Raw genomic sequence first — 13,310 nt, 5'->3', positions numbered from 1 at the left:
AATAAATGCAGCCTTGGTGAGCAAAAGAGACTTCTTTAAAATATTATAACATCTTAATTATTCCAGACTTTTGACAACTTTTATAAATAGCTTGAAGCCACAAAAACTGAACTGAGTTTCTACTGATCTATTTGCCTGAACAGTTTCCACTGTTACTCCTTATCTGATATGAACAGCCATCATTATGACCAATGTCAGCGTTGCCAAACGTTTAAAACGTTATTTTATAACAATTGTTTTCAACAAGTTGGCATAAGATACATGACATTTTTCGTTATTAGGCCAGGTTTTGATGACCAATGATGATTAATCTGTGCAGAATAGCATTACTAACTTTATTAGCAAAACAATTTTCAACCGCCAGTAACTTGTAGTTTTATGCTTCAGTCGCTATACACTGTATATATTTTTTTTCGAGTTTTACTTAAAAATAAAATGTTTATTTAATGTGCTACTTGCCGTTTCTTTGTTATTCATTCTGCAATGTTGAGTGAAATGTTGAAGTTGGTGTAGCTTTGACCCTCATCTTTCCTTCGGCTCATTTTGAACGCACACTGAACAGAAGTCTTTAGGACCCAGCGGAACCGCTCATTTCCATCTACACTGTAAAAAAATATTTTCATGATTTGTTATCACAACTTTTTATCTTTTGTCAAATCAACTTCGATAACTAATGTGTGAAGATAACATACTATTTTGAGTTTCTGTTTATTAAACCATTCTTCCTCATTGTATTAACTCAAATTTTTAAGGCAACAAACTAAACATTTTTTAAGTAACTTGCTTTTTTAAGTTAAACCAACTTTTTTTTTTTTTTTTTTACAGTACAAGAGTCATGATATATCATGTTATATCTTTTTTTTCCACAAGAGGTCGGCAAAGACACCCAATGTAAGATATTTAGAGCTGATTTAAAAGGTATTTTGAATTTAAGTTGAAAGAATGTGAGGAATGTGCTTAAATTACTATTTATTTATTATTTATTGATCAAATCTAGTAATTTAAAGGTAAATAAAAATAAAAATAAATACTCCCAAAAAATCGCATTAAAAAATATTGTCAAAATGAACAAATAAATAAAAAAACTTTCTGGACAAAAAATAAGTATAATTTTAGGGCTTCCGGTTTTTTTTGATCCGCGAGGGAAAGATGTTTTAAAAGTGCGAGGGAAGCATGAGGGTTAAACGTTCACAAAAGCATCAACTGCATAAATGTACATGTTTTGTCGATCACAGCCCGCAGTCGCAGAGAGCGGCTCTTTGATGGATTACGGCCTCGACCTGGCGTCCGAATCCATCAACATGGCCACTGTCCCGCTTCTCATGGCCAAGCACACTCCAGGAGGGGAACAAGAGAAAGAAGAGGAGTGCAATACTGTGAGAAACGGTCTGGCTTTTTACGAAGACACGGAGGAGCCACAAATCATCATCGGCCCCGAATCCGAGCAGCAGACGTCGCCGAGCAGAGAAGACAGATTAATCCTGGACCTCAAAAGCCTGAACTGCTCCAGCGAGCTTCTGGAGTCCGTGGAGAAGTTCCTCTCCTGAGGCCTGGAGATGCTCTTCTTCACGTTTGTGTTTCACTGAAGACAAGGCAGGACACTTGAGAACCACAGTCTTCCGCTGAAACTTTCACATCAGCCTTTTTGTTGGCAAAGCAATCGGGCCGAATTAGTTTGCGTGCAGATAATCAGCTGCTTCAACCTCACCACACTTCAGCCACGGCACGGACTGGACAATCACTGAGAGTGACACTGTGTTTGCTATTTACATTACCAAACCTGCTTGCCCTTTAACAAAGAGTGAAAAGAGTCACAATAAGACCAAAAAACTGTTTCATTAAAGGGATAGTTCACCCAGAAATATAAACTCTGTCAGTAGCTACTCTCCCTCGTGTTGTTCAACCCCGTCAGACTTTCTTTCATCACTATTTGTACTCGTTGTGAATACGCAGGCCACAAGAAGTAATTAGGTGTTTTTTTTGTTTGTTTTTTATCACTTTTACTCAGGACATGCTAGCTGGCAACATAGGATTCCATTCATTATGCTAAGCTAAGCTAGCGGCGACCCTGCCAAACTAAAACAATGCATGCACTGAGACAAAAATGCATTTGCCCACCTATCTAAATGTAGGAAAGATGGTGAATAAGCCCTATTTCAAAAAACGCTGGAGTGTTCCTTTAAGGGGCTTTCACATCTGTAGTTCGGTTCATTTGGTCCGGAGCAAGGGCGAAAAATTATACTTTGTAGCATTTTTCAGGCATTTTGGTTCCTTTTCACACCACACTGATTGCTCTGGTCCAAATCAGTGGATGAAACGAACCAAAATGCAGTCACGTGACAACATCCACATCACTCATTGGCCAGATGGGTCTTGAACGTATTTCCACAACTGCACTATGATTGGTCAGAATTAACGTGCGGGGAAATTCCAACAGAACTCTTGGAAGTCAAGTCATCTTCATTTATATAGCGCTTTAACAATGTAGATTGTTTCAAAGCAGCTTTACAGAGATAAATGTATAATTTAAGGTAATTTTCCAGCTAAAGTTAGTTTTGATTGATTCACTTCTGTCGAAAGGATCATTAGTTATTAACTATAGTTAGTAATTAACTATGACTACGGCAGCTGGTTTAGCCCAAAAATGCGCAGTTCTTTGGTAGTTGGGTCTGTTCAAGGTCGGATCACGTTCACCACAAACGAACCGCTCCAGAGTACCGAGACGTTGTTTGTTTGGTCCGCTTTTGGTGCGCCAAAAGAAGGAACCAAAACGCCTGAAAAATGCTACAAAGTATAATTTTTCGCCCTTGGTCTGGACCAAATGAACCGAACTACAGATGTGAAAGCCCCTAAAACATTGCTAGCTCTCAGATTTAATCACAATCTGCATTTGTGTTCAGAAGATGAAGGAAAGTCTTACGGGGTTGAACAACATGAGGGAGAGTCATTAGAGTTTACACTTTTGGGTGAACTAACCCTTTAAATCAGTGTTTCAGGTTCAATACAAGTTGAGCTCTAATGTGGCATTTCTGACCAGTGTTGGGGAAAGTTACTTTTAAAAGTAATGCATTACAATATTGCGTTACTCCCTTAAAAAGTAACTAATTGCATTACCTAGTTACTTTTTTAGGAAAGTAATGCGTTACGTTACTTTTGCGTTACTTTTTTTCCCACCTGGGCTGGGCTTGTTTTTTTATAACACAAAAGTTCTATTTATGGGCAAATGTGAAGACCCTTTCACACCAAAAGTGAAATAATAATCCTCAGGCTAAAGGACATGTGTACAGAAGAGGAAAGCAAACAAGCAAACCTTTCTATCTATCTAGAGTCATTTTTTCTTATGAAAGAATCATAGAATCACTTATAACTGAATCATCGAAGGTCAGAAGCAAGTACATTGGTTAATAAAGTGAGATTAAATGCATAAAAATGTATGTTTTATTTAACATATTTAGTTATTGGAGGTTTGCATAGTATTCTGATTCTGCATTTCACTGATTTTATTCATTTTGAGGAATATTGAATATTTTTTAGTGCAAGTGAGATGAGTAAATGCTCATATTTAGTCTAGAACTATAAACATCATGTTCACACACACACACGCGCGCGCGCACACACACTTCGATTTGTCTCAACATGAGGACAGGAGAGCTGTCAGTCAATAAAAGGGAAAACAAAGTAGCTTGCGTTACTTATTTGAAAAGTAACTCAGATATTTTGTTGTAAATGTTAAAAGTAATGCGTTACTTTACTAGTTACTTGAAAAAGTAATCTGATTACCTAACTCGAGTTACTTGTAATGCATTTCCCCCAACACTGTTTGTGACTGTCGATTACTGTAGAAAATCATTATTGCAGTGCACTTAAAATGCAAGTAAACCTGCCTGTGCAAGAGAAATATGAAAACACTGAATCATTCAGTAAAAACCCTATTTATTATGCGAGCTGCTCGCCGTGCTTCACCAAAGTGTTTCCCGTGAGCTCCTGTAAACTCTTTTCTGATATCTTTGCAAATGTTCCCATGTTTGTGACATTTTGTGGTCATGACACTGAAGTTGTATAACTCGTTTACACCGACAATGTTCATAATGTAAGTGATTCCATCATGCAAATATGTAAAAAGATGTCAAGTCGAGTCACATTTATTTATTTATATAGCACTTTATGCAACTGGTTGTTTTTAAAGCAGCTTCACAGAAATAAACAGGAAAATAATGGTGTTTCAAAATTAATTTACTATTTAAATGATGTGAAATTACTTCAGTTGTAAAGCAAGACAATAAGTGTCATTATTCAGTTCAATGCAGATTCAATAATGGTGTCATTGTTGCGATTCAAACAAATTCTCAATTTAGTTTAATGTTAACTCAGTTGTCTTGTGGATATGCTTTTGAAATAGTCTGTATTTTAATGTTCAATATCTGGCCTCATGTATTGCTCTTGTAATTGCTTTACTGTAACCACAAATTTAATCTTTGAGTCAAGATTATTTTCAGTGTTAATAGAGACGGAGCGTATTTAGGCCACACTCCTACCGTCTCCATTGACTCTGCATTGTGAGAGGCTCCTCCTCCTGGTCTTTCTTGCTTCTAACTAAAGACAGAAAAATGCCTAAAAGCTGCTGTGTGACGAGGTGTACAGCAAACAAGCTGAGGAGGAAATAATTACATTTTTAGGGTACGATTACACAACAACGATATGCTTAAAACGGGTACATTTTTCCTCTGAGTTTTCCGCGTACAGACGACACCATGGTCAAAACGATCCCGATTCCGCAAAAACGACTAAAAGCGCTGTTTTCTGCTACCAGGCCATTAGATGGCGATGAAACACTATAGACTGAACACGTAATACGCATTCTTGACGTCATCGTCTTCAGAGATTTGCATTTTTGTTGTTTACACAAGTGATGCGCGGGTTGATCCAAAATGGTTACCCGCGGTTACGAGCGTTTATATACTGTCTATGGTTACGAGTCATCCAAAAATATTTTTTATGATATTCGGGTCGCGGTCGGTCGGGTCGTTTGAAATAAAGATGCCAATTAAACCGTTGTAATTTATATAGTACTAGACACTATTTTCTATGAAATACATAAGCATACGCTTTATTGTCTGAATAACTGCGCGAGGATGACGCACGAGCTCAGGCAGAGATGAAAGTGGGAAATCCTTATTTACCTTTTGAATGTTGAGCGTTATTAACTTTTGAATAAAAGCTGACGCGGGACAAAATGCCCGATTTCCAACACGTTGAACTGAGCAATGCCATTGTGCCATTTTAATAGGCTACTTTTAAACACATATAGCTCAGTAATGTCAGTTTTATGTATTTGCTGACAGGGGGCGGGGGGGATTGTTGGGAAAGTCGGAGGAGAGACGCACACTTCGATTAGACTGGATAAACACATGCAGCATCTTAATTGTTAAGAAAATGAAACAAATAAATGAATAAATCAAGCCTTTATTACATAACACTGGCGATATCATACAGCATTCAGAGAAATGCTGCGCCCGCGCCCCTAGTTCCTCCGTCTATGGCCCAATGACGCTACTATGAGCATTTATAGCTACTTTTAAAAAATGCGGTCGGGTATAATATTTTTTTTTCTTTTTTTTGCGGTCCGAGTTGCGGGCGGGTTAGTTGAAGACGTCGGTCGGGTGCGGGTTGTTTATACATTGACCCGCGCATCACTGCTTTACACGGAGACCGTTTTCAAAAGTTTGCATTTTCAGGCACCCCAAAACGCTGTTGTCGTGTAAACGAACGTCCATAACGCAGAAAAAGGTGTACGTTTTTAGTTGAAAACTGTGTCGTGTAAACTACCCCTTAGTTTACAGGAGAACGCTCGCGGGTGAAAACATAAAAATATTTTATCAGATGTGCCTTTCGTTTAGACGGTGACATTGGGATAGATGGTTGCCATTAAAGTCCATTCTGTGTAGAAAAATCCTGGAATGCTTTCCTCAAAAACCTAAATTTCTTTTCGACTGAAGAAATAAAGCTAAACTAAGAAACCCAGAAATAAGTTTTTATAAGCTGTCGACCCCAAAAAACGAGTGTTTAAGGAGATAACAGTGGATAGGCAGTTGAGACAGAGCGTAACGTGTCTCATTACTCTGAGAAGTAACGTACGTCGCTGGAGGAGAACGTCATCGCCATCATATCTTACAGAAATATAATATATAAAACTGACATTTGGATATTTGACTCACCAGTGACCAAATGTTTAACTCACTGCTCACGTAACTGTGTTTAGTGCATTCTGAGTGTCAGGATCACAATTTACACATTCATTCCAGCCTGTGTCCACTTTTATCTCCTTAAACACTCGTTTTTTGGGGTCGACAGCTTATAAAAACGTATTTCTGGGTTTCTTCGCTTGTTTGCTGTACACCTCGTCACACAGCAGCTTTTAGACATTTTTCTGTCTTTAGTTAGAAGCAAGAAATGACGAGGAGGAGCCTCTCGCAATGCAGAGTCAATGGAGACGGTTGGATTGTTTTCCCCGCCGGTGGGCGTGGCCGCTCTGTCTCTATGGTAGGGATGCACCGATATATGAACATTTTGGCCGATACCGATCATTCTTTACATTTGAAAGCCGATTACCGATATATTGGCCGATAAATCTAAATCCAAATTTTTCTATTTTTTTTGAGAGCCTGATCACAAAAAACAATAGTCTCACCATTAAAAGCCATGAGCACACAATTATGATGTTCTCATTATAATGTTATGTAGCCGATATGACAGGCTTGCGCTGCACATGTCGCACTGAACCGTATTTTCTTTTTTCCAATCATATTTCAAGCAATTAAAAACCAACATGTTGAACAGTTGCACATCTGAAGAGTCTTAACTGAAGGAAATAATCCATTATTTATTGGCTTTATTTATTTATGTCAGACAAATTTTCTTATCAGGCCCATAACAATAACGTTAAAAATGAACATATATCGGCTGATATATCGTGCATTAATGGACATTATGGCACGAATTGGTTTGATAGAGCTTAACTTCTATTGAATCGTAAACATTTCATCCCAGTACTGTAAACACAGTCAGATGTGAAGCATCTCTCTATCTTTGTTTTCTATCTCTCAGCTTTACATTGTACACTTCTCCTGGCTGTATGTCATCCTAAACCGGTGGCACCTGTAGCTGTGTGTCCCTGAATCCTATTTTTATAGTAAGATATGAGAGATCATTTGAGTGGTCTGTGAGAAAAGATACTTCTTGTAAGATATGTGAATATAACAAGAACGAGTGGCCTAAATCTTCATCACGATCCAAATTCACGTTTACATTTATGCAACATAATGCTCATATATTATGTTTGTTGAACTCCAGATTTGTGCCAATCACATGTTATCCAATGGAAATCCACAGGGAACAGGCCAAGTATTGTGTATATTCCCTAATGTTCAATGTTATCATTATTATTGTGAGGTTGAAATGCAACAGAGCTTTTATTGATCCCTGTACAGTGTAACATTACATTGGACTGCCTGAGATTAAATGAATAGTGAACTAAATCCCCCATGATTGTTTTACGGCTGCTACTAACCAGCTTAATTTTCAGGATTATTCCTCGTTCATCGGGATCTTGGAGCATTTGTATGGAGTTAACATTTAAGGGGCTTAGGTATGTTGAAGTCAAACATTTATGTTCAGAAAAACGCTCGTCTATGGGTGTCGTGCTGGCGTATGATGTGTGGTTTGAAGGCTTGTTTAGTCTCCAGACATTTTGGGGTCAGGTGAAAAAAGGGCACCCCTCTTATAATTATGTCTAAAAAGTAAAAAATACATATTGTTGATCATCATTTAATTAATTACATTAACATTATAGGGCTGTTAAGTAGGGATGGGCGTATCGATCATGTGGTATCAAAATATCGATATACTCGCGCTACTCATTTGGCATCGATTTCCTTAAAAAAAATCGATATAAGCTAAAAAATTATAATTGGGGGTGTATGTATCACTTTCAGCTGTTTTAGATTACTTCCTTAGATTTCTATGTGCCGGGACACCCCTGGCTGTACCTGGCGGCGTATAGAGCTGGCCCATGTCACGTGACAGGAGACGAGCGAATGAGCGTGAGCGACATTGTGCGACACAGCCGAGTCGACAACGACACACACACGTTTACTTCTACAAAAAGGCTCGAAACATAACATTGTTATGATGTATTAGTTTTTTTTTTGTTGTTGTTGTTTTTCTACCAAGATTGATCTTTTTTCTTCTTTTTTTTTTTTTTAAAATAAGAAAAGTGAAAATGTGTAGCCTATGTTTTTGTTCATATTTAATTTATTTAATTCATATTTATGTTATTTATTTTAATTTTATTATGTATTGACCATAATACATTTTGTTAAAATGGTCTGTATTTGTCTTGTGATTTGTCTTAAATGTAATAATATTTTTACTGACAAAAATTGCCAATAAGAAATGAATGGTATCGGTATCGATATCGATGAAAATGCAAGAAAAAGTATCGGTATCGTCAGAGAATGTCTAATAAGGGGAGAAGGTTCACTCTCGCTACACTTCCGGCTTCTGACTGGTTGCAGTTCCACTCTGATTCCATATGAGGGCGCTCACAGGACGAGTGCAGAATGAATGGAGGTCTATGGAGCTATACCCCTCAAAATCCACTTTTCTCAAGATATAATTTTTTGTCTAGTAATTTGAATGTTGTATTCGAAAGGAGATGCAAAGAAATTGCACATTGCTGGGTGTTAGATTTTTTAGAGTCACTTATTTGCTTTAAAAAGTCTTTCAAAATGTCAATGACGTCATACACATCGTACGACCAGAGATACAGCTTTACGGCAATCCTTCAGTCACTGTGGTGCTTTCGCGCTCTGCACTTTATTTTCTCTCGAGGCATCGCCAGCACAGCCGACACAGGTAAACACACGTGCTAGAAGAGTTTCTGCTAGAATACATTCTGTTCCCGCTTCGGTGGCCATGATGCCATCAAGCGGTATCTCTGGTCGTAACCAGTCCTTCACTGACCAATCAGCGTTCATTAGCAGAATGCTAGCGTGTTATGGGCAACAACAACTCAACCTGTAAGAAATCGAAAGGACATAAGTACTCGTTCATTCAATTTTCGACCTATAAGCCATGTTGAACTTGCCAAACCTACAATCAAATCTGAGATTTCTCAACGGCAATCGGCTGAAAGGGACAAATTTAGCCGTCTAGCCCCATAGACTCCCATTCATTTTGCACTCATGGGCGATCGCCCCCAGTGGAACTCTGGTGGAACTACAACCAAAATTCGGTACAATAGGACTTAATAGGGAGTGAACAGGCTCTCCGTAGACGGGCTCTGGTATCGTATTGAATCCTAAAAGTGTGGTATCGCCCATCCCTACTGTTAAGCCAACTTAAATTAAATCAGTATAAACAAAATCCATCTACACTGCAATTACAATTGCCTAAATAATGTTATGAGATTAATGTTCTCAATATAACATTTTGAATATAGAAATATGAAGGTCATATATAGGTCTGTGGGGTCAGAAAAGTAAACAAAGAGAAAACAAGAGTATTTTTTCTGATCTCACTGACTTGACATTTTTCTTGTTTTAACCTCATTTTGAGACCGTTTCTCAACAAAAAACAAGATTTATTATCGTAAGTCATTTTCTTCTCAAAGTATCTTGATGTAAGAATTTTTGATATTTATTTGTACTGGAAAACAAGATAAACATAGGCCTACTAAGCAATTTTTGCAGTGACTGACATTTTAATGGTAGGCTATAGTAACATAATAAATGTTTGTTTACATAGGCTACTATGGCGTTATTGGCAGATTTTAATATTATATGAAACCCTAGACTAGAGAGTCGCGTCAAGCTAACAGTTACGCTAGTCATCAAACCGTTAAAAAATCTAATACATGAGGTAAGTGACATTGTATTCTTAAATTATTTAACCAAATATTTATATTAGGCTATACTTGACTTTATTTTAATAGTACTTTCCCTGTGTGCGTCCAAAAGACGGTTTTATCATCTGAGACGTTAAAGCGAAGTCAACAAGTCAGTTTCATCAATAAATCTCGATCAAAGAACAACATCATTGATTAAACGTCAGCATTACTTACTTTACCTGCCTTTGTCCAACCATTTACTCACAGTTGATCACAGAATAGAGGTTTACACAACACTTTATAATCCCGATGGATCTTCTGAGGCGAAAGTTATCTCATGAATATTAATTAAGTAACCGACAATCGGCCAGTAGCCCTCTCTGATTGGCTGAAACTATAACGTTCTTCTTGACTCATGGATATTCATTTTTTCGCGCTTCTACAAATATGAAGGAAACCTTTTCTCCTTCCTTTTAGAACAATGATAATTTTTGTAAACAATGTTGTGTTTGTAGGAATGTTTTAACCAGTAGATGGCAGTATTTGACCACACTAGTACTCTGAGTGAAGTTCTGTCAGTCAGACACATGAAAAGCAGATCTCATCTGATCACTGATAAGACCGTTTATCACACACAATTGTGATTAATGTCTAATGATTTTGTTCTGACACAAGATATCACTTGTTGGCATCAACTAGCACGGATTTACCGGTATTCCTGGCATGTACATTATTACTAAATTATAGTTTTTTCCTCTCACATTTCTCTCATTGTGGCATTTCACAATTCTTTTATATTAATTTGCATTTCTATGTTTTCGGTCTCAAGTGAATGAAGGGTGTGTTTAACCATGTTAGATTAATTTATCCCAACTCATGAACAATATAAAAAAAATTGAGCTGCATGCACATAAAAAGAGAGAGGAAAGAATATAGACTAGTACATATAATTGACAAATAAGGTAAGATGCATAATGAGGATAAAGTTAAACAAAGAAAAAGAAAATGGAGATACTAATAATAATAAAATAATAACTCTATATCTATTGCTCATATGTGCTGTCATTGTTTTTATTTTTATTGATTTTAAAGAATTACAACTTCAGTCAGGCGGGTACATTGAGTAAACAAACAATCACACAATATATGGATATATGAATATATGGAAAGATACAGTGACAAACTTAAAAGTTAAACAAAAATGTGAAAATGTTTACAGACGGAAACACAGCTTTCTTATTCTTCAAACCCAATATTGTGTTTAGGTATTGTTGAATTTCTGATCTTAAAATTAAAAGCATAGGCTTGTTTTCCTCCAAATGTACATTTAGGAATACTACATTTACCTAAAAGAAGCAGCAGATTAATGAAGGAATATTCCTAATAATAAGATTTGTTATAAGAGGAAAAAACCAAACAACTAATTTTTAAAGCACAGTTGAAAGCTGGGCATGATATAAGCCTTGATAAAAAAAAAAAAAAAAAAAATGGAATGAGGAAAACTCCTAAATAAATGGTCCACGAAATGTACAACATACATGTCTCAATGCTGTCAGTCTCTCGGGCTGTCAATCATCGCGCCGGTGACGTCAGAGCGTCCGAGCGTCATTATTTCCTCCAGCGCGTGTTAAAGGGGCGGAAGTTAGTGGGACAGTTTTTGGAGTTTCTAAACTCGTTTTCTTCCTCTTCCTCACACACAGTTTGACTCCACATCGGCTTCACAGCACATCACAGGTGAGTGTCACGAACACGCGTGGCATTGCGCTTTAAACACGCGTTCTCGGGACCTTACGTCAACGCGGCGCGAGGGGAGACGCGAATGAAGTTTACAATGTAACGATTCGCGTGGGAAAAAAACTCCTTAATCCGATCCTTATCAGTTTCATATTATGTAGAGGATTTATTTTGTGAATATATTAATACGCAAAAAACAATACGTAGGCTTATGTATTCAGGTAATGTTTACCCGTGGTTGACCGTTAACTTTAACATGAAGTTGTCGGTTATTTATTTATTTTTTGGCGCCGTGTCAGTTTTGAAAAGTAAGCGGTTTGTGATTTGACTCAACGAGGAAGTGCTTTTGTTTTCATAAAGGTGTGTCAATATAGCTCTAAATAATAAGTATATTTACCGTTATATCAAGATTAGATGTACTTATTAAGCTACATATATTGTGTAGAGATTTGATTACAATATCTGTCATTGTATTGGGCGTCATTCTTCTGTCATGTTGTTAGGCTACTTGTGTGTGTGAGTAGCTGTTTTATATCAGAAACGAGTATAAAATGTGTAAACTTATTGTTTATTTGTGCTTTACTTTAGCAGTTAAAGTCCTCATGATATGAGTTTGAGGTCATTTTGACGCAGTTCTGCTTTAAACTGAGATTGCATGCGGAATAACAGACATTTGAGGCATGAGAATGACATTTTTAAGTGGATAATAATGATGTTAGCTAGTTTAAACGCACTTATTAACAGTAATGTTATATATTTGATGCTTCCAGGTGACTAACCGTTCAGTGACCTTAAGCAGTTTGTGTTAAAAGTGAGTTGTGTGCTTGCACAATACTATATTTTGTTACGAAATTGTCCCCAGAAGTGAGATAAATGTGATTTAATCTGCTTTAGGGACGTGCTCGATCAGAAATTGGATGTAAGTGCAATAGAAACACACTGCCAGTGCAACCCCCCCTCCCGTCCCCTTAAACTGGCCCATAATGCAATAGTCAGGGTTGAGACGTGATCCAGCACGCCTGAGCTGAACCCGGGCCGGGTGCGGCTCCGTGTCTCCGGTCTGCCGGCTCAGGAACTTCAGCATTGGGATTCTTTAATAATAAGTTGGTTATAGTCTAGTAAAAACACTTGGACGTTTTGTCCAGGTGCATTCCTGTTACATAAGAGAACCAATGAAACTCGCCATAAAGGATAGGCTAATCATTAGTTGGTCAGCGTCACAAAAGCACACCTGTGTTTTACAGGCACGCTTCGAATGCTTTCGCAGGCGAGGAACCAAATGGAGAATGTTTGGTCGTCAGGTTCAGGACCCGGTGTCTAAACATTAAACTGTCAACTGTTGCCATGTTCGAGCCTGTTTCTTTATGTGTTGCTGTAATAAATTCCTAAATTACCAGCTATGAATCGGTAGCTCAACCCTGTCTACACATGCAGTGATTTAACGGCTGTCGTATGCGTGTTGTTTAGTGCTTGGATGGATGTAGAATTAGGTAATTCCTCCGTTTAATGGAACTTTCCATAAACTAGAAAGTTCTGCTGTTTTTGGCCGATATGATGTTTGGCTTTGATCTTAAGCTAATATTCACTCTCAAAAATAAATGTTCTTTTTTTGGCATCTTCGAAAAACCTTTAACGTCATCCATATAACCTTTCCAAAGCTCTTTTTAGATAACTTTTTACTTAATAAATG

General features: G+C 37.4%; 2 protein-coding genes across 4 annotated transcripts in view; both read left to right on the top strand.

The window, feature by feature from the left end:
• The window catches only part of opn4xa (opsin 4xa), a 31,530-nt gene extending 27,095 nt beyond the window's left edge, over positions 1–4,435 (top strand). The window contains exon 10 of the mRNA XM_079600098.1: positions 1,236–4,435. Coding sequence (XP_079456224.1) covers positions 1,236–1,547 — 312 coding nt within the window. The 3' untranslated portion in view covers positions 1,548–4,435. The remainder of the gene's footprint in view (positions 1–1,235) is intronic.
• Positions 4,436–11,456: 7,021 nt separating this feature from the next.
• pdlim5b (PDZ and LIM domain 5b) overlaps positions 11,457–13,310 on the top strand; it is an 89,169-nt gene continuing 87,315 nt past the window's right edge. For 2 of the 3 annotated variants that reach the window (XM_079600097.1, XM_079600096.1), the window contains exon 1: positions 11,491–11,620. The gene's annotated coding sequence lies outside the window, so the exon portion shown is untranslated. Of the gene's footprint in view, positions 11,621–13,310 lie in introns of all 3 variants that reach the window. The other variant, XM_079600095.1, reaches the window with a different exon arrangement.

The sequence above is a fragment of the Phoxinus phoxinus genome (assembly GCF_949152265.1).
Source record: "Phoxinus phoxinus genome assembly, chromosome: 23".
In the NCBI taxonomy this organism is placed as follows: domain Eukaryota; kingdom Metazoa; phylum Chordata; class Actinopteri; order Cypriniformes; family Leuciscidae; genus Phoxinus; species Phoxinus phoxinus.
The sequence above is the reverse complement of the archived record's forward strand: the minus strand, read 5'-3'. Positions and strand labels throughout refer to the sequence as shown.